The 20,324-nt window shown below is 44.5% G+C and overlaps 1 protein-coding gene across 2 annotated transcripts in view; it reads right to left on the bottom strand.

Moving 5' to 3' along the window:
• Positions 1-20,324, bottom strand: part of TRPM8 (transient receptor potential cation channel subfamily M member 8) — a 130,569-nt gene that overhangs the window by 26,810 nt on the left and 83,435 nt on the right. Inside the window, exons 1-7 of one of the 2 annotated variants that reach the window (XM_071418337.1) lie at positions 14,347-14,465; positions 10,164-10,268; positions 8,984-9,057; positions 7,400-7,556; positions 3,779-3,956; positions 2,223-2,395; positions 514-688 (exon numbers count right to left, since the gene is read on the bottom strand). In XM_071418337.1, coding sequence (XP_071274438.1) covers positions 514-688; positions 2,223-2,395; positions 3,779-3,956; positions 7,400-7,556; positions 8,984-9,057; positions 10,164-10,268; positions 14,347-14,388 — 904 coding nt within the window. In that variant the 5' untranslated portion in view covers positions 14,389-14,465. Of the gene's footprint in view, positions 1-513; positions 689-2,222; positions 2,396-3,778; positions 3,957-7,399; positions 7,557-8,983; positions 9,058-10,163; positions 10,269-14,346; positions 14,466-20,324 lie in introns of those variants that run through there. The other variant, XM_071418335.1, reaches the window with a different exon arrangement.

The raw sequence follows: 20,324 nt of genomic DNA on the forward strand, positions 1-20,324 counted from the left end.
CAAAAAAAACCCACCCAAAACAACCAAACCCAAACAACAACACACCCAAAAGCTTTTTAAGAATTTCCTGCTAAGACCTTTGATTTCTCTTTTTTGTTTGGTAAAGAAGTGGGCGAAAGAGAAATTATTTAGCAGCAGGTTGCAGGCAGCTCAATCACCTTCATAAATAAATATTTTGGGAAAAAGCCTAACTTCAGCTCCTGTGTAATTGTGCTCCAGCTATCTGGAATTCAGTGACAGGGGGATGGATATAGAAGGGCCAGCTTCTAAGAGGAAGGGAGGGAAGGGCTGTGTAGCTGAAACGATGCATTTGCTGTGACACAAAGGACACACAGAGAGGAAGATGAGGGAAGGTGCTGCTCCTGAAAGAGCTCCAGATGCACTGCAGTTCAGACACGTGGTGTGAACCTTCCAGCTCAGCAGCCACAGGATGCTGCCAGTGCTTTCTTGTTCCAAGGAAATGACTGTGGCTCAGCCCCAAAGCATGCAGAGGCAGCAGGAGGAGGAGGATACCTGGGATAACCCTCTCTGAAATGTACTTCTCCAACTGGGTGCGCACTTTGGCCTCTGTGGTGGGGTGCCCGTGGGTGCCGTTGTCAACCAGCAGCAGATGGGTGTGGTTGTTATCCAGGCAGTACAGGGGGTCTCTCTTCAGGTCATCCATGATGTAGTGGGCCAAGTAGCTCCCCTAAGGGCACACACAGTGTTTGACAAAGATTCAAGGACACACACACCTTATTTATGTGGTGGGACAGTTTTTTAGAGGTGTTCTGTTGTGTTTGGTGGACAAGAGACAAGGGGGGGCTACCCCAGAGCTTCTGATAGGAAGGATGGCAGTGACAATGAGGACACAGCCTCAAGCTATGTCAGGGAAAGGATAGGTTGGATATTAGGAAAAAAATTTTCACTGGAAGAATAATAAAGTACTGGGATGCTCTTCCCAGGGAGGTGGTGGAATCACCATCTCTGGATGTGTTTAAAAAAAGACTGGACATGGTACTTGGTGCTATAGTCTAGGTGAGGTGTTGGGGCATAGGATGGACTCAATGATCTTAGAGGTCTCTTCCAACCTCATTATTCTGTGATTCTGTGATGAAGATCCTAAACAGCAGCAGCACATACCTACCATGTGCCTTAGCTCATGGGAACCCCTGCTGTGGGGGAGTGCATGGGGAATTCACAGTTGGAATAACCACAGGAGCGGGTTATTCCCTAAAGCAATGCCAGACACAGAGTCAGAGCAGCTGAACTCCCACACAGACATGCCAAAATCTGGCACAGCTGAAATCTCCTCACCAGGCCTGATGTGTGGGACTAACTTGGGCATGAGAACATTTTACTTTCCTCCTGTTCTGGGAAGAGCTCTTGACATTTTGAGGCCGAGCCTCCTCTTTCTTTCCCCACCAACCCATCCATGCAGCACTTGAGGATGTGGTTAAACTGTGAATATGGTGGCAGCACTGGGCTGACAGCTGGACTCTCAGAAGTCCCAGTTTGTCCAACCTTAATTTTAGGCTCATTAATAACCCCATTGTAAGAGCCTAAATGAGATATGTGGGACTCCAGGCAGCTCTCCAAAATGCAGTTTATTCCATCCAAGAGGTTACAGCAGTCCAGGGTGGTGCGTGACAGAGCCTGTGCCTACAGCTGTCAGCTCCAGCTGCAGGCAGGCCTGGAGACCCTTAGTTTAGGTTACAATGCATTATATACTTTTCTTTTGATTACAATTAATTATATACTTTTCTTTGCTGAGCATCTTAATACAGCAGAACCAATCTATACCTTAACTCTTATCTATAGCCTATCATAGTTACTATAATTACCGTATTCATGTTACTGTTCTCCAATCACCAACAGTCAGTACATTACAGTTTAAGCTGGAAGTTGTTTTTCAGTTTTCTTGCATTGGGAAATTCTGAGACCTTTTTTCTACTTGCAACTTTGCTGGCTTGTTTGCCTGTGCTATCTTTCTGCTTGGTAAAAACAACTTCTTGTTTGAGGTGGGTTTATCCCTTGCTCTAAGCCATAAAAACCCCTTCTAACTAACACACCCTTTGCCTCCTTGGTTAGCCAGTAAGACTGGCTCTTCTATATCAAAACTTGCTTTCATTTCTATTCCTTCTTCAGATTCTATATGTAAAAATCTTTCTGCCAAGCACATATATCTGTGAGACTTCCTTGTCAAACTTTCACCCTTCCCACAGCCATGCCCCGCTCCTTACGTCGCTGCTGGCCGTGCGGATCAGCGATTCCCGGTTGGAGATCATGCCCCAGGCGGCGATGCCGATGGCCACCACATTCTCCTCGGAGCTGCGGCTGATGGTGTTGTCCCTGACCACCTCCCCAATGTACTTCATCAGCCCGTAGTGCGTTCCTCCGGTGAAGATCCAGGCTCCTGGAACAACACCCGCTCACCTGGGGGAGCACAGCCAAACACCCACCCTCCCATGGCATCAAAGACATAACCAAACCCCTTCTGTGACCTTGGGGGGTGGCTCTTCAAGTAAGCACAAAAGAGAAGCTACACAACTCACCTTATGCTATCACAGGCACCCCTGACTCCACTCCCCTAAATCCCACTCCTGCTACTTCCAAACCATTAATGCCACATGTGTCCCAAGCGAGACATAAACTTTAATGAATTTAGGGATTTTACAGGAGCTGAGGTTTTAGTTAGAGATAAGCTTTATAAGAGTTAATCAAAATAAATGGGCAGGCCCTGATGAAGTTAAGTGTCAGAGACATGTTTTATGGAAAATCCTTTCCTTAGGATTTTTCCTCCTGAGAAGCTGAGAGGCCTCAGGAACAAAATGTAAACATTGATTATCAGCTGCTGTGGAATGCAACAGGTGCATCTGTGATTGGTCCATGTTGGTTGTTTCTAATTAATGGCCAATCACAGTCCACCTGTCCAGACTGTCTCAGTCAGCCACAAGCCTTTGTTATTCATTCTTTTTCTATTCTCAGCTAGCCTCCTGATGAAATCCTTTCTTCTATTATTTTAGAATAGTTTTAATATAATATATATCATAAAATAATAAATCAAGCCTTCTGAAACATGGAGTCAAGATTCTCATCTCTTCCCTGGTCTTGGGACACCTGCAAACGCCATCACACCATCACCCAGTAGTTAAGTATTAATTGATTGCTTGTCAACATAATGTTTGGTTAGCTGGGTTTCTAATGAAGAATATAGGAACTGATAAACAGCTTTTAGCAACATAAGACAATTGTAGGCCTCCTCCGTTCTGAAACCAATTGAAGATGGGGAATGGGAGTTCTACCAGGGGTTCATTTGTCATATTTGCATTGAAAAGGTAGAAAGGTCAGAACGAGGAAGACTTCATTTATTTCCTCATTTTGGGACCCCTCCCCATTAAAGGGACCACCGACCCATTTCAAGGAACAAACTGCACATGCTTAATGGCTTTTGAACTAATTACCATACAGAGTGGGGAATGAGATGTACCAAAGTTATGAATATGTATTTGTATTCTGGGTATTCAATACTTGTATAGATAAAAGGACTCTGTAATCACCTGTAAATCACAGTGTGTATTTGGGAGCTATCCCACAATAAACACACACTTTCTAACTTTAAACTGCTGGAGAGTCTTTGTCCGTCACAGCTGGATATCAGTACTAGATCAATATCCGTATTTTTCATAAATCACAAGTGCAGCAGCCAGATGAGCCCTCTGTGCCCCCCCAGACCCTTGGAGCTGCTGCCCCTGCAGCCCTGCAGTGAAGTGGCAGAGGCCCAGCAGCAGGTGCTTACCCTTGGACTGGGCAATGTAGATCAGCCTGCTGAAGATCTTGCGCATGCGGGGCTTGAGCGCGAAGTTCTTGGCGCCGCCCGTGACGGAGATGACGAGGTTGGGGGTCTTCAGGTGCCAGTGCTGGGTCATGAGGTCGTAGAGGGTCTCTGAGTCTGTGTCACACGACAGGCGGATGTACTTGGGGAGAGAGAACAGGAGAACAAACATAGAGGAAATAAATCGAGGTGGCTGGGAACAAGCCAGCAATTGCATTTTCTTCTCTGCTGCACAGCCTCGTTCCAGCAGCCAGGAGATGAAAGGCAAGGTGATGATGAAATCCTTGTTTCTTCCTCTGAAGCACCTTTATCCTTCCCCTACAACCAGGCACCCAGCCCAGCTTCCTCTAGAGAAGGTAAGAGCAGTTGTGGCATTCACATTCTCTGATAAAATCCCTTCGCCCAGGATTTTTCTCCTGGGAAGCTGAGGAGCCTCAGAGAAAAGGAAAACAATTCTTCTCTCATTTGCTTCTCCTGTGCTGTGCTCATGTGGAATGTGTTTGGAGATTGTTTACCCACAGGTAATTGTTCCATTGGATTCCGCTGGGAGTTGTTTTGGCTCTTTGGCCAATCAGGGCCAAGCTGTGTCCAGACTCTGGAGTCACAAGTTTTCATTATTATCTTTTCAGCATTCAGTAAGTGTCCTTTCTGTATTCTTTAGTATAGTATAGTATTCTTTAATAGAATATAGTATCATAAAATAATAAGTTAGCCCTTGGAGAACATGGAGTCAGATGCATCATTCCCTCCTTCACTGGGGCATTTCCCAGTAAATACAACAGGCAGTGACCTTGGGCTTCAGAGGAGCTCTGCAAGGATGAACTCACCACCACTACAGCAACTAACTCCACTGGTGCTATTTAAAGCTTGGATTATGAATCAGAGGCAGCATTGTTGCAAGGGAACTAATAATAATAATAATAATAATAATAATAATAATAATAATAATAATAATAATAATAATAATAATAATAATAATAATAATAATAATAATAATAAAGTTGTATTTTGATTACACTATTCAAATAAATTCCAGGCTCCACGGGAGAGGTGTCCCTATCACAACACTTACCCACTCCAGTGCTTCAAGTACAAGACAAAACAAATACATCAAATTTGTAGTAAAGCTTGAGCACTCTACAAAGATGCCAAAAAGCACCTAAGAGAGATAATCTGGCTTCAGGTGGACTTAACATGTCTCCATTTATTTAAAAGCTTCTCTGGCCTTGTCTTGCTTTGCTATTCAAAAGCCCCTTCACAGTTTGCTCACTTTTGGAAGACATCCATGGCTGCACAAGCCAAATCAGGAGATGAAAAGGAGGAGCTTGGACCTGAACCATAGAGGATTTAATATTGATTGCCCAGTACTTGCAGGAGAGCAAAATGAAAGGATTACTCTGCAGAGGAAATGTCTCCACCTAAGAGACACTGAACTTGAATAAAAATATTTATGTGCTCCAAGACAGGTTCCCAGAAGGAGTTAAAGCATTCAGGGCATCACAGAGGATGCTGAGCAGGCTCCAGCAGTTACACAGGAGAGCTAATGGACTCCCACAGCTTCTGCCCTAAGAAGCCTCAGTCTCATGAAGCTTTGGGTGTTTTTCTGGAGAGGATCCCCTATAGGAGAGGGGGGAGCTACCAGGAAAAATACCTGGGGTCAGCCCTGCCCACAGCAAAGGTGTCAGCTCCAGTGCAGCCGGTGAACTCCTGGGCTCAGCGCCTCCCTCCTGCGCAGTGCAAGGATGCCATCTCGTGGAGCTGCTGGATGCTGCTCCCAGGCCAGGGCTGGGATTCAGGAAGCCTTTCTGGGGTCTGGGCTCCCAGAACAGTAAATGCAGCGACTGAGATGCTCGTGGATGTTATAGGGTCTGAGCAGCACAGCAGAAATGAAGAGCTCAAAAGCTGGACTTAGAGAGGGTGGGATTTTATAGAATCCCAGAGTGGTTTGGGCTGGAAGGGAGCTTAAAGATGCTTTAGTCTTATCCTTGCCATGAGCACCTTCCACTATTCCAGGCTGCTCCAAGCCCTGTCCAGTCTGGTTGGGGACACTTCCAGGGATCCAGGAGCAGCCACAGCTGCTCTGGGCACCCTGTGCCAGGGCCTGCCCACCCTCCCAGGGAACAATTCCTTCCCAATATCCCATCCAGCCCTGCCCTCTGGCAGTGGAAGCCATTCCCTGTGTCCTGTCCCTCCATGCCTTGTCCCCAGTCCCTCTCCAGCTCTCCTGGAGCCCCTTTAGGCCCTGGAAGGGCTCTGAACTCTCCCCAGAACCTTCTCTCCTCTTCTTCACCCCCAGCTCTCCCAGCCATCCTCAAACCTCTTTATGGGTTTGTTCACATCTCATTTCTGCTCAGAACATTTTAGGACTTGTGTGTCCTAAAAAGCACAATGCAGGGTATAAAACTTCCCATCCCTCACTGGTAATTGGCAGCAATTCACAGGTCACCCTGAGTTTGAAGTCCTCCCTGCTGTGTTGTGCATCAACAGAAAACACTTGGCAATCTTAGGAGCAGCAGGTGCCTTGCTGTGTAGGGGATAAGAACAGGGAATTGAGATGTGATTCCAGCCAACATTCCAGTGGGATGGACTAGGAGAGCTGTGTGTAGTGTTTGAACAAAGAATGCTCTGAAATATGCACAGTGGCCTTGAGAGTCCACGTGAAACAACTGAGGGCCCATGAATTGATTCCCAGAGTTGGAAGTGGAGAAGACACAACCTAAGGAAAGAACATTTAACCTTTGAGAAGTCTGAAATATTGCAAGAGAGCAAAGCACTTTTTGTTCTAGTACAGTCACACAGCAGCTTACAACAAAGCAGTACAAAGCTAAAACCTGCATAGCAAAAAATATGTGAAGTACATGGATCTGTTTAAGCCTGATTTGAAATTTCCAGTCTCATTTCCCACTCAAGTGCTTCTTATTTCTGCTACTTTGCATAAAACAAACCAAATTCATTTACATAGCAGGCTCTGATTTTCCTCATTTGTTTTGATTGTTCCAAGCAACCTGCACTGGTGTTAAATATCAGCCATTTAGAGGAGGCAGATGAGCTCAGCCACATGTGACTCGTCACAAGCATCAGTAAAAATCACCAGAAACAGCAACAGCAGCTATTTTCTTCTTCCCACACCTCCACTGTCCACACTCAGAGCAAAGACACAAGGAAAAAAAACCCAACAAATTGAATCAAACTTCTGAAGTTCCACAGATATCTTACATCCCTCCAGAACTCTCCATCCTGGGAAACATTCAATATGCAATCATTTATAGGCCTGAGCAAGCTGGTTTATGTGGATATAAAATAATTCAGGGATTATTTTCTATCCATTCACTCTCATTCACCCATTCTCCTGCCATGCCTGGAAAGAGAAAATCTCTTTTCACTCCCATGACCAGCCTCACCAACAAGTAACACAGAAGGAATTATCCTTTGTTACCTATTTTCAGGGCTTGAAAAACAAGCTTGTGTCCTTTGTAGCTTCTCTCCTGCCATCAGAATAAAATCAATTTCACCTTCCTTGCTTTTGAGGACCTCCCACTGGTACTCCACAGGGCCCTCATGAATATCCTTAATATTTCCACTTACCTTTCCTCTTTTCCCCAAGTTTTCAAACTGAATGTCCCCGAAGGCATCAGTAGGAAGCTCCTTGGTGTGCTTCTTGTAGTTCCATTTCTCAGTGGTGTTAACCTGGGTGCCCTCTATGTGCTGATTTTCAGGGTATCCACATTTACATAAGTTACCCCTAAAAGAAGAGGGAATAGCCATCCCTGAGGAATCCTGAGCACAGGAAAGTGAGCTCTGCCAGCAAGGACAGCAGCAGGTGAAGCTACAGAACCAGTTGTGTGTGGGACTCTGCTGGGATTTAGCACCTAACAATGCACAGCAGCACCTGATCCTGCTTCCTCCTCCCCAAACCTGCTTCTGCCCAGCACTGGGAAGTGGAACCCAGCTCAGGAACCAGGCTGTGCTGAGGGGTTTCTTCCCCTTTTTCTGCCCTTAACCACACAGGACGAGTTCACTGCATCTCCTCTCCCAGGTAACAAGTGACAGGACAAAAGGAAAAGGCCTCAGGTTGTGCCTGGGGAGGTTCAGATTGGATATCAGGGGAAAAAAAAAGCATGGAAAGGGGTGTCAGGCATTGGTACAGGCTGCCCAGGGTGGTGGTGCAGCCACCATCCCTAGAAGTATTCCAAAATCACATGGATGTGGCACCTGAGGACATGCTTTAGTGGTGGTGCTGGGCTGGCTTGATTTTAAAGGTCCTCTCCACAGCCCACATTCCTGCTTCCTCACAGGACATGGAGAAGGGGGAATTGCTTGTCTCCTTTAGAAAGGTTTCTTTTACTCTGCTGTACCTTGCAAATGAAACCTGCTTACCTTAAAAATATCTAGACAAAAATAACCCAGCAAGCCCTGCAATCCTCTCCCAGAGGGCTTGCAGGAAGAGAAGCTGATGAGCACCAGCTCCTCCATCCGTTGTTGGTGCCTTGCCAGACATCCCATTTTTGGTGGCAGAGGAGGACCCTGAGTGAGACTTTCTGAAATGAGACTAATTTCCCTCCCAGCTTCAGAGAAGAGTGGTGTCAGAGATCCCTCAGAGCTCAATATCAGGATTTCTGCAGCTGTGTTAGTTTGATCACTTTTCTCCTGAGACAAAAAAAAAACACCCCAAAACCACAAAGCAACATTATTGTCCTCAAACCAGCACTGCACTGGTACCTGTGCCTGAAAATGGAGCCAGTTTAATACCCCGTCTTAAGAGAACATCAGCCTGAGCAAAACTTAGTGCCTGTGTAAGGTTTGTGCATGAAATTTGTGATTTGAGTTTAAAAGGAAAATTTAAATTATGCAAACCTCTGATGCATACACTTTGTCATATACCAATATCAGTGCTGCATCCTTCAAGCATCCTATTACCCCAGTTATGCTTCAAATAGGGAATTTGATATTAAACCCTGTGACAGAGCTGCTGGAAGATGAGATCCCTAGTTTTGCATCAAGTTACTTGTGGAGTAACTCAAACAATGAGACTGAGGTGAGATTGCACTGCTAGATCCAGGCTCTGAACAAAAAACCCCAAAACTTTTCTCCCTGCCTTTGCAGACAGAAATCCCCTCATGTACCAGCCCCCCATTCTTGAAAAGCAAGAGAAAAATATCTCCTCCTTACATGGACTTGGTGTCTTTTGTAAAAAAGACACATTCTCTCTTCTTGAAGTTTTCTTGGATGAAGTTGGCCAAATCCTGGAAGATAAATTTTATAAGTTTATTTCTGATAACTCACGAAACAGAAGGGACCTCAGTAACATCACAGACACTGTGAACACAAAGATACTGCTTAAAACACTATGGCAAACATTCTTCCCAATGGTAAAAAGAAAAAATAAAGATAAAAAAGAGAACACTGGAACGTTCTTTAGGGTAGGGGCTGTTTTAATTCAATACACAGACCCCAGCAGGAGTCCAGAACAACTTCAAGTCCTCCTTTATGGGAGCTCAGTGGAATGTGAAGTCTCTCCAGCTTGTTTAACCATTAACTCTGCTATTAACCTTGAAACTCCCTGGAGAAGCTCTCACACTCGGGGGATGCAAATTCATCTCTCATCTGCCTCTGCAAGCTAAGAAAGCAAAGAGAAATTCTCACATGCTGATGAAGTGTTGGGGGGGTTTTGTTTGCTTTTAGGTACAGCTTAGATTTGCAGGGCAAGATTTCACCTGGGACACAAAGGGAAGACAGGCAGCCATAGTACAGTTGTTCAACTCAACACTTGTGGTTAAACAGCAGGTAGAAAAAGTTATTCCAAGCAGAAAAAAAACATTTCAAGCATTATATCCAAAACAAGGAAAATGGAAGGGAATGCATTCAACCAGTAAAAGTCACAACCATGCAAGACCAAAAAACTAAAAGGAGAGGGAAGCAATTGCTGAAGTCCTAAGAATTGGCCATGAAGGCTTTCTGCTAAGCCATCAGGAGCAGGGAATCTGCCACACAGTTGCTGGAGTCAGCAATCTTTCAGGCATGAAAGGATGTTTAACAGAACCATATGTTGGCTGCCTTGGCCATCAAGCTGGGGTGGTTCTTTACACAGACAAATTTGCCTCTTGCTGCCACGTGGGATGTGGTTTAAAACCAGAAGTGATGAAGAAAACACAATGAAGAGCTGCAGGGCTCAAAAGGAAGGCAATCCACCCTCAGGGTTTCACCATGCCAGCTGCTGCTTGAAGGTCACTGGTTAGGAAAGTGTCTCCACAAAGGGGAAAGTGACAAATCCATCCCATCCTGCTCCTGACCTGACCGAATTCCCCACCGTGGGCCCCTCCCAAGGCACCAGCATGTACCAGGTACTCACAGCATCACTGCAAGCCACGTCTATGCTGCGAGACATGCTGGAATAGAGGAGCCTCGAGCTCTCAAAATTGCCATTCCTTCGGTGTCTCATGCTGCCCATGGAAGCCTGGAAAAGCAGGGTAGAGGGGGAGATGGAGGAGAACCAGACAACAGCAAGGGCACTTTGCACCCTAGCAAGGCAAGGAAGAGGGTATTGGAATCCAGCATAAAGAATTAGGAAGAGGATTATTCCTAAAGTGTGAAACAAAAATTCAGAAAAAATATTTTCTATTATTTCATACCACAAAGAGACTTTCTTTTATCTTTCCCCTCTCCAAAAGAACTCCAAGTCAACATCTTTTGAGAAAGGGACATACCTTAAGTGCCATCTCATTCAGTTCATTCCCATATTTTAACTCTTTTGTCTCTGGTAAGAAAGCTCAGGTTTATATATATGAACAGTCCTTAATCCAATGTATTTGCAAATTAAAGGGGATTATAAAGAAACACTTCAGGCACAGAGGAAAAAGTGCAGTGATAAAGCAGCTGGCCCAGCAGGACCCCAGGAGCTTGGAGGAGCAGCACCACCCACCACTGATCCCACTCCTGGAACAAGGACAGTCAATGTGCAAACCAAAGAGCAAGTGGATTTAAAGAATATTGTATCCAAAATTTAGGAAGTGAGCTGTAGAAGCAAACACATTTCAATTGCCCTCCAAAGCAGATCTCTCTGTTGAAGTCCCTGTCTTTGAAGGAGCATCACTGCACTTGCAGCAAAGCACAGAACAAAATCATATTTATTCTAATAGAAAGATTTCAATTCCCTTTGTGCTACTCTGTGAATAATATTGGAAAAGGTCTTTTCCTGAAAGAAAAGCTGTCAGCCAGTGAACATGGGGAGCTCAGAGCCTACTTGTGCTTCCATCACTGTTTTCTCTCCTGCCTGTGTGCTCTGGGTTTGCCCCTGGGGTAACACTGCCACTGCATGGCACACAAAGCACCCCTCCCAGGCACAGCATCACTGAAGCATCACCCTGTAAATACAGAACTCCTGAGAGCCAAGAACCAGCAGGTGTGAACATTTCCTTGGGGCACTCAACACAGGAGGAATGGCACAGGCAGTGGGAAGCTGCAGCTTCAGTAAACAGAATTGATGGCATGGGATGTAATGTGAGCAAGCCCCCAAAGCAGTAAGAAACAGCAACTTTCCACAAAGACACAAATATTTATGTGTTATGGCTATTTTAAAAATCCTTTGAAAAACATTCTGTGTTGAGGGGGAGCATGATTGACTCTGTGTTGTTTACTGTGCATGGCAGAAGCTCTCAGCTACTTCCCCCAAATTCTGCAGCATGCCCAGGAGTCTGTGCCACTCTATCACTGATAAGTGATGGAAGAGCACAGAAAAAAAGCTCTCCTCCTCCTTCCTAGCTCCTGCACAGAACAGGAATGATTTCAACCCAAGAAAAGGAAAAAAAGGCTGGAAAGTGAATGGCTGGAAGGCTGGGCCCAGAAAGGAGGGAACAGAACTAAATCCAGTTGGGATTGGTCACCAGTGGGGTTCCCCAGGGCTCAGTACTGGGCCCAGCTCTGTTGTGTATTTTGATCTTTATCAGGGATGTGGCTGATGAGGGGATGGAGGGCACCCTCAGGAAGCTGCAGACACAGAGTGGGTGGGATGTGGATTTGCTGGGGGGCAGGAAGGCTCTGCAGAGGGATCCATGGGCCAGCAAGGCCAAGGGCCAGCTCCTTGTGAGCCCATGGGACACTGCAGGCTCAGGGAGGAGCAGCTGGGAAGCTGGAAAAGGCCCTGGCAGTGTTGGTGACAGGGCTGGAAAAGGCCCTGGCAGTGTTGGTGACAGGGCTGAACACCAGGTCATGGCCCCCAGGCCAGGCTGTGCCAGCCATGGTGTGACACCCCCAGAGCAGGGACTGTCCCCAGGGCTGGCCCTGCTGAGGCCCCTCTGGGGCTGGGGCCAGTTCTGGGCACTCAGAGCCAGAGGGACAATGAGGGGACACTGGAGAATGGCCAGGGCAGGGAATGGAGCCCCAGGAGGGGCTGAAGGAGCTGGGAAGGGCTCAGCCTGGAGCAGAGGAGGCTCAGGGGGGCCCTTGTGGCTCTGCACAGCTCCTGCCAGGAGGGCACCGCCGGGGGGTCGGGCTGTGCTCCAGGGAACAGGGACAGGAGCAGAGGGAACGGCCTCAGGCTGGGCCAGGGCAGGCTCAGGGTGGATTTTGGGATAAATTTAATCCCTGAAAGGGTTGGCAGGCACCAGAACCAGTGGAGGCATTACCTTCCACAGAGCCCCACCACAGCGATTTGGGATTCTCAGCCCAGAGGAGCAATAACTACTGTTAAAAATAGGTTAGAAACTGTTGTAAAACAGTTGATAATTGTTAAGCATGTACCATTAGTTTGGTTGTTATTCTGTAAAAGGGGTTTTAAAGGGTAGTTATAAGAAATCTGGTACTCAACATTCCATAACACACCTCAGTAAAGTGCACCATGCCCAAGCAAAACAAGCCTGGACAGAACTGCAATGGGCCAATCAAGGCCTAAAACCTTCATGCAAATGAAGGACCCAAAAAGAAACCAATCCCAAGGGACAAAAAACAGGATCAAAAGGGGCTTCTGACCCACTGAATTTGTACCTCTCCACCTGGAACATCGGGGCCATCGCTGCTGAAGAAGCCCCAGCGCCATCCTCGACAGGAGCGCGCCTGCTCAGCCTGCAGGTCCCCTTGCTTTAAGCCTTTTCTTTTTATTATAATAAATGCAGAAATCACTTCTAGCACCAGGAGTGTGGTCTGGTTTTTAACAACTCCCACCCCCTTTACTCTGAACCCCTTTGTTGGGTGATCTCCTCATCCGTGATCCCCAAGTGCCCAAGGGGGAAAACCTGACTGGCAGAGAATAAGGGACCCAAAGCTGGTCAGCAAGAGTAATCGATAACGTGGGAATGTTTATTCCAAAACTGTTATCTCTGACAAGGCAGGCTTGTCAAGGCAGGATAATACAGAAAAGGGGGAAGCTGTACACAAAATACAGAAGGGCTCAAGGCTGGCACACATCATAGAGACATGAAAAAACACCTTGACAGTCACAGGCATCAAGAAACTCCATGAAACTGCAACTTGGTTGAAGGACACAGGCAACTCTGCACTGAGAGATGTATTTCCTAATAACCCAGAAAGCCATTCTTAATATTTCATATGATTAATGGTCAGTGTAAAGATGGTTTTAAAGCTGTAATTCAAGATAAAAGCTCCACGGAGGGAAATAACATTTAGGTCTGGATCTACACAACTTATTTATTGACAGCTTTACTTTCATTGTTGATTTGCTTAATAAAATTTAACACCAGAAAAGTGACTACGGACATAACTGCACAGCGAGGAGATTAAAAGGAAACAAGAGCATTAAATTATTAATTCCAAACACTACAGGATTTCAAGTTTGCCTTGCTGCTTTCGTAAATAATTTATAAGAACAAACAAACTGAAGAAAGTTAGCAAGAGTGCAAAGAGCCCCCCTGAAAACCTGGTATTTAATTTTAAATTCTGAAAAGCCTCATTGATAGCACAGTGTTTAGCTGATACCAGTGAGCAACGCTCATTAACTCAGTGAGTGTTGGAGATAACACAGCAATTATACATATTTTTAAATATGCAACACAGCTGCAGTCCACAGAACAGGCAAACTATTCTTTTGCTAACATATTTCCAACCCATTAAATTAAATATGTAAGATACTCAATGCATTGAAGCGTAACTTTCTTGAAACAACATGTATTGAGAATAATAAGCATTGGATAAACTCCAAAATAATCCTCTAAAGGGTGAGACTATAACTTGCACGGGAATTCAAGGAGCATATCCAAGGAAATCTTCAGCCTGAGGTGACTTTAAAAAAGAGAAAAAAAAAGACAAAAAATATCTAGTTCTAAAGAGAGAAATTAAGAAGCTTTTAGAAACTTGCCTGCAATTTAAAAAAGCAATACCAGTTCCATTCTCAGGAAGCTCCCAGATACATGAATCTACTATTTGCATTAACAATTCCCGAAATTGGCTTTACGTGAAAACCTCTCCAGCAGCAGAGGATGCCACCAAACTTCATCTCCACCCGCTTGCACAACTTCAGCAAATCCAAAGTACATTCACTTAACAACATGAAAGCCCACATTTAATCAGCAGCACAGACTCACCACAGTGTCCAGAACGTGCCCCAGGACTCCTTCTGCAATCATGACTCCGAGAGGATGCTCTGAAATACTCGGGCGGGCAAAGCCCCACCTTTATCTGTGTCATGCCTTCCTTTTAAGGGAGGGAGGGATCATGGCCAGGAGCAGCAGAGTTACTCACCAGCTCCTAATGAAGGCTTAATTGCAGCAGGGTGCAGGGATGGTAGCTCAGGTTATTTGTGACAGAGATGTTTGCTGTCCCACCTGCTGCTGCCCAGGGGCTGCAGGGACAGATAACACCACAGCTGCTTTGCACCAGTAAAAAGCCAGGAGTAGAAGAAAATGCTTCTGGGAATAAATAATTAGATTTTAATGTAGCAGATGATAATGAAGCAGCTGTAAAATCAACACCTATTAATCTAATTTACTACTAGGTTGTTGAAGCACTGTTGAGTGCAATAAAGGATTTTAGAAGTGTTTTTACTCAACAAAAATCAGACTCAGTTCCCTAATTTTTGTTTGACACTTGGCATAGAGTAATCTGGTTTTCTCCTGCCTTTGACTTAAAGCTTTTCCCTCAGGTAAAAGCAATTTCTGTTGCTGTGATATTCAGTGGCTCCATGGAGAAATGGATTGCTCCCAGGCCACCTTCCTTGCAGAAAGCAGTGCTACCCCATTTGCTGCTGGAGAACCTTCTACTGCCTTTTAATCACCCAGTTTGGACCAGTTTAGGCCAGGTTGGATGGGGCTTGGAGCAACCTGGTCTAGTGGAAGGCCCCTGCCCATGGAATGGGGTGGAAAATTTGAGCTTTAAGGTCCCTTCAAACCTAAATAATTTAAGGATTTTAAGTCTCAGAGTCATCTTTCCTTCTGTGATGGAAGGTAGGTTTATTTGTCTTAAATCTCACATTACCTTGGCATGTGCACATCTGCATTTTCATGAATGTGAATTCAATGTGAATTATCACTTAGGGCCTTTACCCCACATGGCAGCATCTAACAGCTCCCTAAAACGTGTGGGTGGAGATCACATCCAGTGATCCACTGCTCCTAAGGAACATAAAGAAAACAGATTTCAAGGACTTGAAGGTAAACCTGAGAAGGAGCTAAATAGCTCCTGTGATTTTCTGGCACCCTGTTTCCCTAAAGCAGCGTTTTCATGAACAGCAGCACCATGGTCATGCAGCAACATTCCTGAAGTACTGAACACAAATCTGTGGTTCATACCTGCAGAGAGTCCCTTAATCACTGCCCTGTGAAACCTGCCTGGCTGGCAACTCTCAAGAAAAATAACTACTCAGTACATAAATGGAGAGCTCAGTTATTCCTTTAAAAATATCAATGCACAGTTGAGGAACAAACCCTTCTGCCTGGTCCTCTTAGGTAGAGCCAACCTGGAAAAGAGACAGATTTTTGGGGCTACTTTACTGTTCTCAAGTAAGAAATTTGGTATCCCAAACATAAGTCAAAAATGCTCCCTGAAAGTTTTTAGAGTAATCAATATTTCCCAAGGACAAGAGCACCTCCGTGGGCAATAATTCACACTTTCCAGCATTCCTGCATTCTTGCTTTGAGAATACACATACAGGCATTCCAAATCTACATGAATATATTAATATTTACTGTATTCCAGCAAAATCAGGGCTGACTCCAGCAGAGATTTCAGTGAGAATTTGCCAAACTGCACAGCATGTCCTGTCTCTCCCAGTTCACAGAAGTTATGTAACTCTGGGTTTGGATCAGACAGACCTATTTGTGAACAACCAAAAGGTGTTGTTATGGATCCTGGCCAAAGAGCTCTGTGTCTTTCTGGTGAACAAGCAAAAGCTTTACATCCTCAGGATCAGAATCCTTGTGATCTATGCAGGAATCAAAATGCAGCAAGCACTTGTATTACTAAGAAGTGGGAATTCACATAGATACAAAAATATTTTCCATTGTATTGAGAGCAGTGAAGAGATTGTGAAGAAAAAGCTTCTTCTGAATCTGAATGAGCCTTCTGATTGTTTAAAATGAAGTATGAAGCCAGAGAGCAGCTTTAAGGAAAATGGTGCCTGAAGAGCTACAGGGATTTGAGCCCTGCAGCCCCCACTGTGCACAAAAATAGGTACAATGGGATTTAATTCTGTGGCTGGCAGGAAATCACTTTCTCTCCCAGAAAATGTGAAAGCTTGAGAGGGGCTTTTTGTGGGTGAAAGCAGAATTGACAATGTACCTGTGAAATCAAGCGACATCACAGAATCCCAGAATGGTTTGGGTTGAAAGGGACCTAAGAGCCCATCCCATCCCATCCCATCCCATCCCATCCCATCCCATCCCATCCCATCCCATCCCATCCCACCCCTACCATGGGCAGGGACACCTTCCACTAGCCCAGGCTGCTCCAAGCCCCATCCAACCTGGCCTTGGGCACTGCCAGGGATCCAGGGACAGCCACAGCTGCTCTGGGCACCCTGTGCCAGGGCCTGCCCACCCTCACAGGGGAGAATTTCTTGCTATCATCTCATCTAAATCTCTCTTCTCTCATTTCAAAACCACTTCCCCTTGTCTTATTACTATATCCCTGTGTAATATATATTAACTCTCCTGCAGAGCTCATTTGGGGGGGTGGGAGGGTGGGTTGTGTGTCTTTTTAAAATTAAGTTAGTCTCAGTTCACCCCACCAAGCAACATTTTTAATGCCAAGGAGACCATCACTGGCTGACAGCACTGACATCACCATTACTGGCCATGAAATGCCTTTTTAGGAGCAAGGGGTTTTTGGCTAAGCTTTGGGCACACCTTGTAACAACCTGGTCTAGTGGAAGGTGGCCCTGCCCATGGCAGAGGGTGGAAGAAGATGAGCTTTGAGATCCCTTCCAACCCACACCATTGTGGGATTCTATAATTATTATCCCACTGCTGCAAGGCAGTGTCTTACTGGAGGTTTTTGTGTGGGGTTTCAAAGCTTAGGCTCCACAGAATCCAATAGTTAAAAGACGGATGGATCAAAAAGGCAAAAAAACCTAATACTTACTCTGTGGAGTGCTAATCATGACCATTCCCTCATCTCAGCTCTCCCCATGGACTGCCAGAGAGAACAAAATGTCAAACACTGTCGTAGAACAGCCAGGGCACTTACTAATTACAGCAGCTCAAACAAAGCTTTACATGGAGATTCACAAAGAACATTTCTATCCCCAAAATCCCTCTGGATTTCTCTTGCTCTGGCTGCAAGCTGTTAACACTGCTCCTGTTTCTGAGCAGGAAACTGGCACTGATGCAGCTGCACACAGAATTTCATTTGCTGTGCATGACCTGCCTTCTGCACCCCTTTATTTCTTTGACAAAAATCCACTTCTCCCCTTTTTATCCAAGCTGCAGAAGCCCACCTTGAACTGGGATAATAGTTGGTGTGTGGCTCCTCACTCCCTTCATGTTGGGATTTTGGATTTATAACCTAAATGGAGACTGTAAGATAACATTTGAGCACTCCTCATCCTCAGTAGCATCTGAAACATAACAAGCATGAGCACAACAAACCTGAGGAGAAATACAGAAAATTATCTGCCATAATAATACAGGCAATTTGTTGTCCTAATTTTGGGTTATATGGAGGCACAGTAAAATGAGGAGCCACAGAATGTCTTCTTCAGTGCAAGAAAGGTCAATGAAACTCCTCCAACTAGACTGGAGTCCTACCCAAAGCAGAGGTGGGATAACTCCTGTTACACACAAATTTGGCAACAAAAGCACATGTGGAAGAGGTTTTACAGTGACTTCTGTGAGCCAGGGAGAAGTTTGATAAGAGGATCCATGTTTGATAAGAGGATCCATGTTTACCCTTGAAAGAATTTCCTACTAAGGTCACTGACAGAAACCAAGAAAGAAAGAAGGAAAAATAGGAGAATAAATAAGAGAAACCTGCAACTGCCTATTCCAATGAGTACTTTGTCTCTTCTAACCAATGAGCAAAGTGTAAACTTATGAGCTTTATAAGAATGTATAAAAAGGATGCATACTAAAATAAAAGAGGGGTTTGAAGCTTTCTGAAAATGGAGTGTGTTGTTTTGTATTGTCTCCATTTCCACTATGACTGTCTCAACTACAACAAGCACAGGCATCACAACTTCTTTGGGGTTTGGGTCTTTAAAAATCTTGGAAAAGCCTAAAGAGCACTTTTCTGTGGTGACAGCTGCTCAAGTTCTGTGTGCAGGCAACATTTTCTGGTTCCTCCTTTCTCCTGCATTCAGGAAGGCAGGTGCACTGCTGGGCACAAACCAAGTTTCACAGAAGATTCCCAGCTCCAGTGACTCTTGCTCATTTTAAATGGCAGATATTGTGGAATGGCATATTTCCATCTGGCTGCTCAAGTCACAGAGATTTTTAATTTAATATTAATTACTGAAAGAAATTTTTAGCCATTTACCTAGGGATGTAACAGAACATTCCATCAAGCCTGCAATGACACACTAAAGGACACACCAAAGACAAAAGAGAACACAAGCTGGTGCAAAATGGCAATATTTTGGCAATTAGTGATGTTGGAACTGTTCAAAAAGGGATTTTTAATGGAATTTAAATCTATTAGAAGCACTTCTGACTAGTCTGAGTGTCAAACTAGTCTAGCTGAAAGACAAAAGTCTCCTGGAAAATTTAAGTGTGACCCTGCAGAGATAAAGACCTAATGCTGTGGAATGCTGAAAATGGGGATACAACAAAGCAGAGAGCTGTGGTCCTGCCCTCCCTCATCACCCATCCTGCTGTCCACAAGCATTTAAAACCCTTTTTCACAATTTACATTCCTAAATGCAGACACTTGTATTTCCTTTCAGTGTGAGAGTGCATTGCATTTGAAGAACAATGAAATCATTCCGATGTGCATGTCAGCCCAGAAAGCTCTGAAAGTGCATTTTGGTGTGAAATATTAATAGGTAGGAACAGAACACTGGCAGATTCTTTCTGTAAAAGCCCTAAAAATAAGAAAAAAAATCCACCAGAAAGAATTATGTAATTTTCAGCTTATCAGTGTTGAGTGACTTGAAATTGTGCACCTCGGGCTTTTATGCACTTTATTTGATGGAAATGTTCTGAGAAAGTGTTCATCAAGCTTTAAAAATGAGGAGAGGTGAGGAGAGGAGATGAATGCTTGAGATGAGCTTAAAAAGCACCCAAAACCCAAAGAAAAAACAATAAGGAGGCTCTAATCAACACAGTAGTCAACTGGAGACTCACTTCCACCAGTGTCAATGCAGTGGGCTCACATCTTAGCTACAGCCCCATGGATTTCTTAGAATTTAGCCAGGATCGAAATAAAAATGTGCATTAATCCAGAATATTCCAACTGATGACAATCACAGGGAAGTCTCAGCAACAAAAACTTTCAGAACTAAAAAAACTTCAAATTAAAAGCAATAAATAAATGAAACTCTTCTCACTTTTGCATCAAAACTTCATGAAAACCACCTTCTTGAAAAGGAAGGACACATTTCAATAATCAAGTCTATTTGAATATGGCTAGAATATTTAAGGAAAATACCGAGTTCATTAATTTTTCAAGGCTCATGATAATATTGTTGCAAGATTCAGAGTATTATCCTTAGTAATAACTGCTGTCACTCATTGTTGTAAAGTTCAGAATTCAACCAAACTATATAATCTTTCTGCTTTAAGCGTTTATGCATAATTTCCTGTGCCTATTTTGCATGCACTGAGATGATATACAGAAATCAAAGCCATACAGCACAAAGACAAGTGGTAACACCAAAGAAAAAGCTCTCAAATGTTCAATTAATCTGCAGAAACTCCTCCAGTGAAGAAGTACATCTGTTTCCACAGAGCCATATGACTAAAACACACTGTCAAATTCATCTGATATTCAGTGAAAATTAACATATGCTTGGGACTATTTCAGTCTCCATTCTCTGGGAGTAACATGCAAACCTTGCACATCCATTCCAATCTCACACCACTGTGTGGATAATGGTGTGTGTCAGCAGCAGGCAGTAGATTATCCCACCCCA

Source organism: Agelaius tricolor, unplaced genomic scaffold, assembly GCF_023055355.1.
Source record: "Agelaius tricolor isolate 1412-34295 unplaced genomic scaffold, bAgeTri1.0.p SCAF_83, whole genome shotgun sequence".
Lineage (NCBI taxonomy): Eukaryota > Metazoa > Chordata > Aves > Passeriformes > Icteridae > Agelaius > Agelaius tricolor.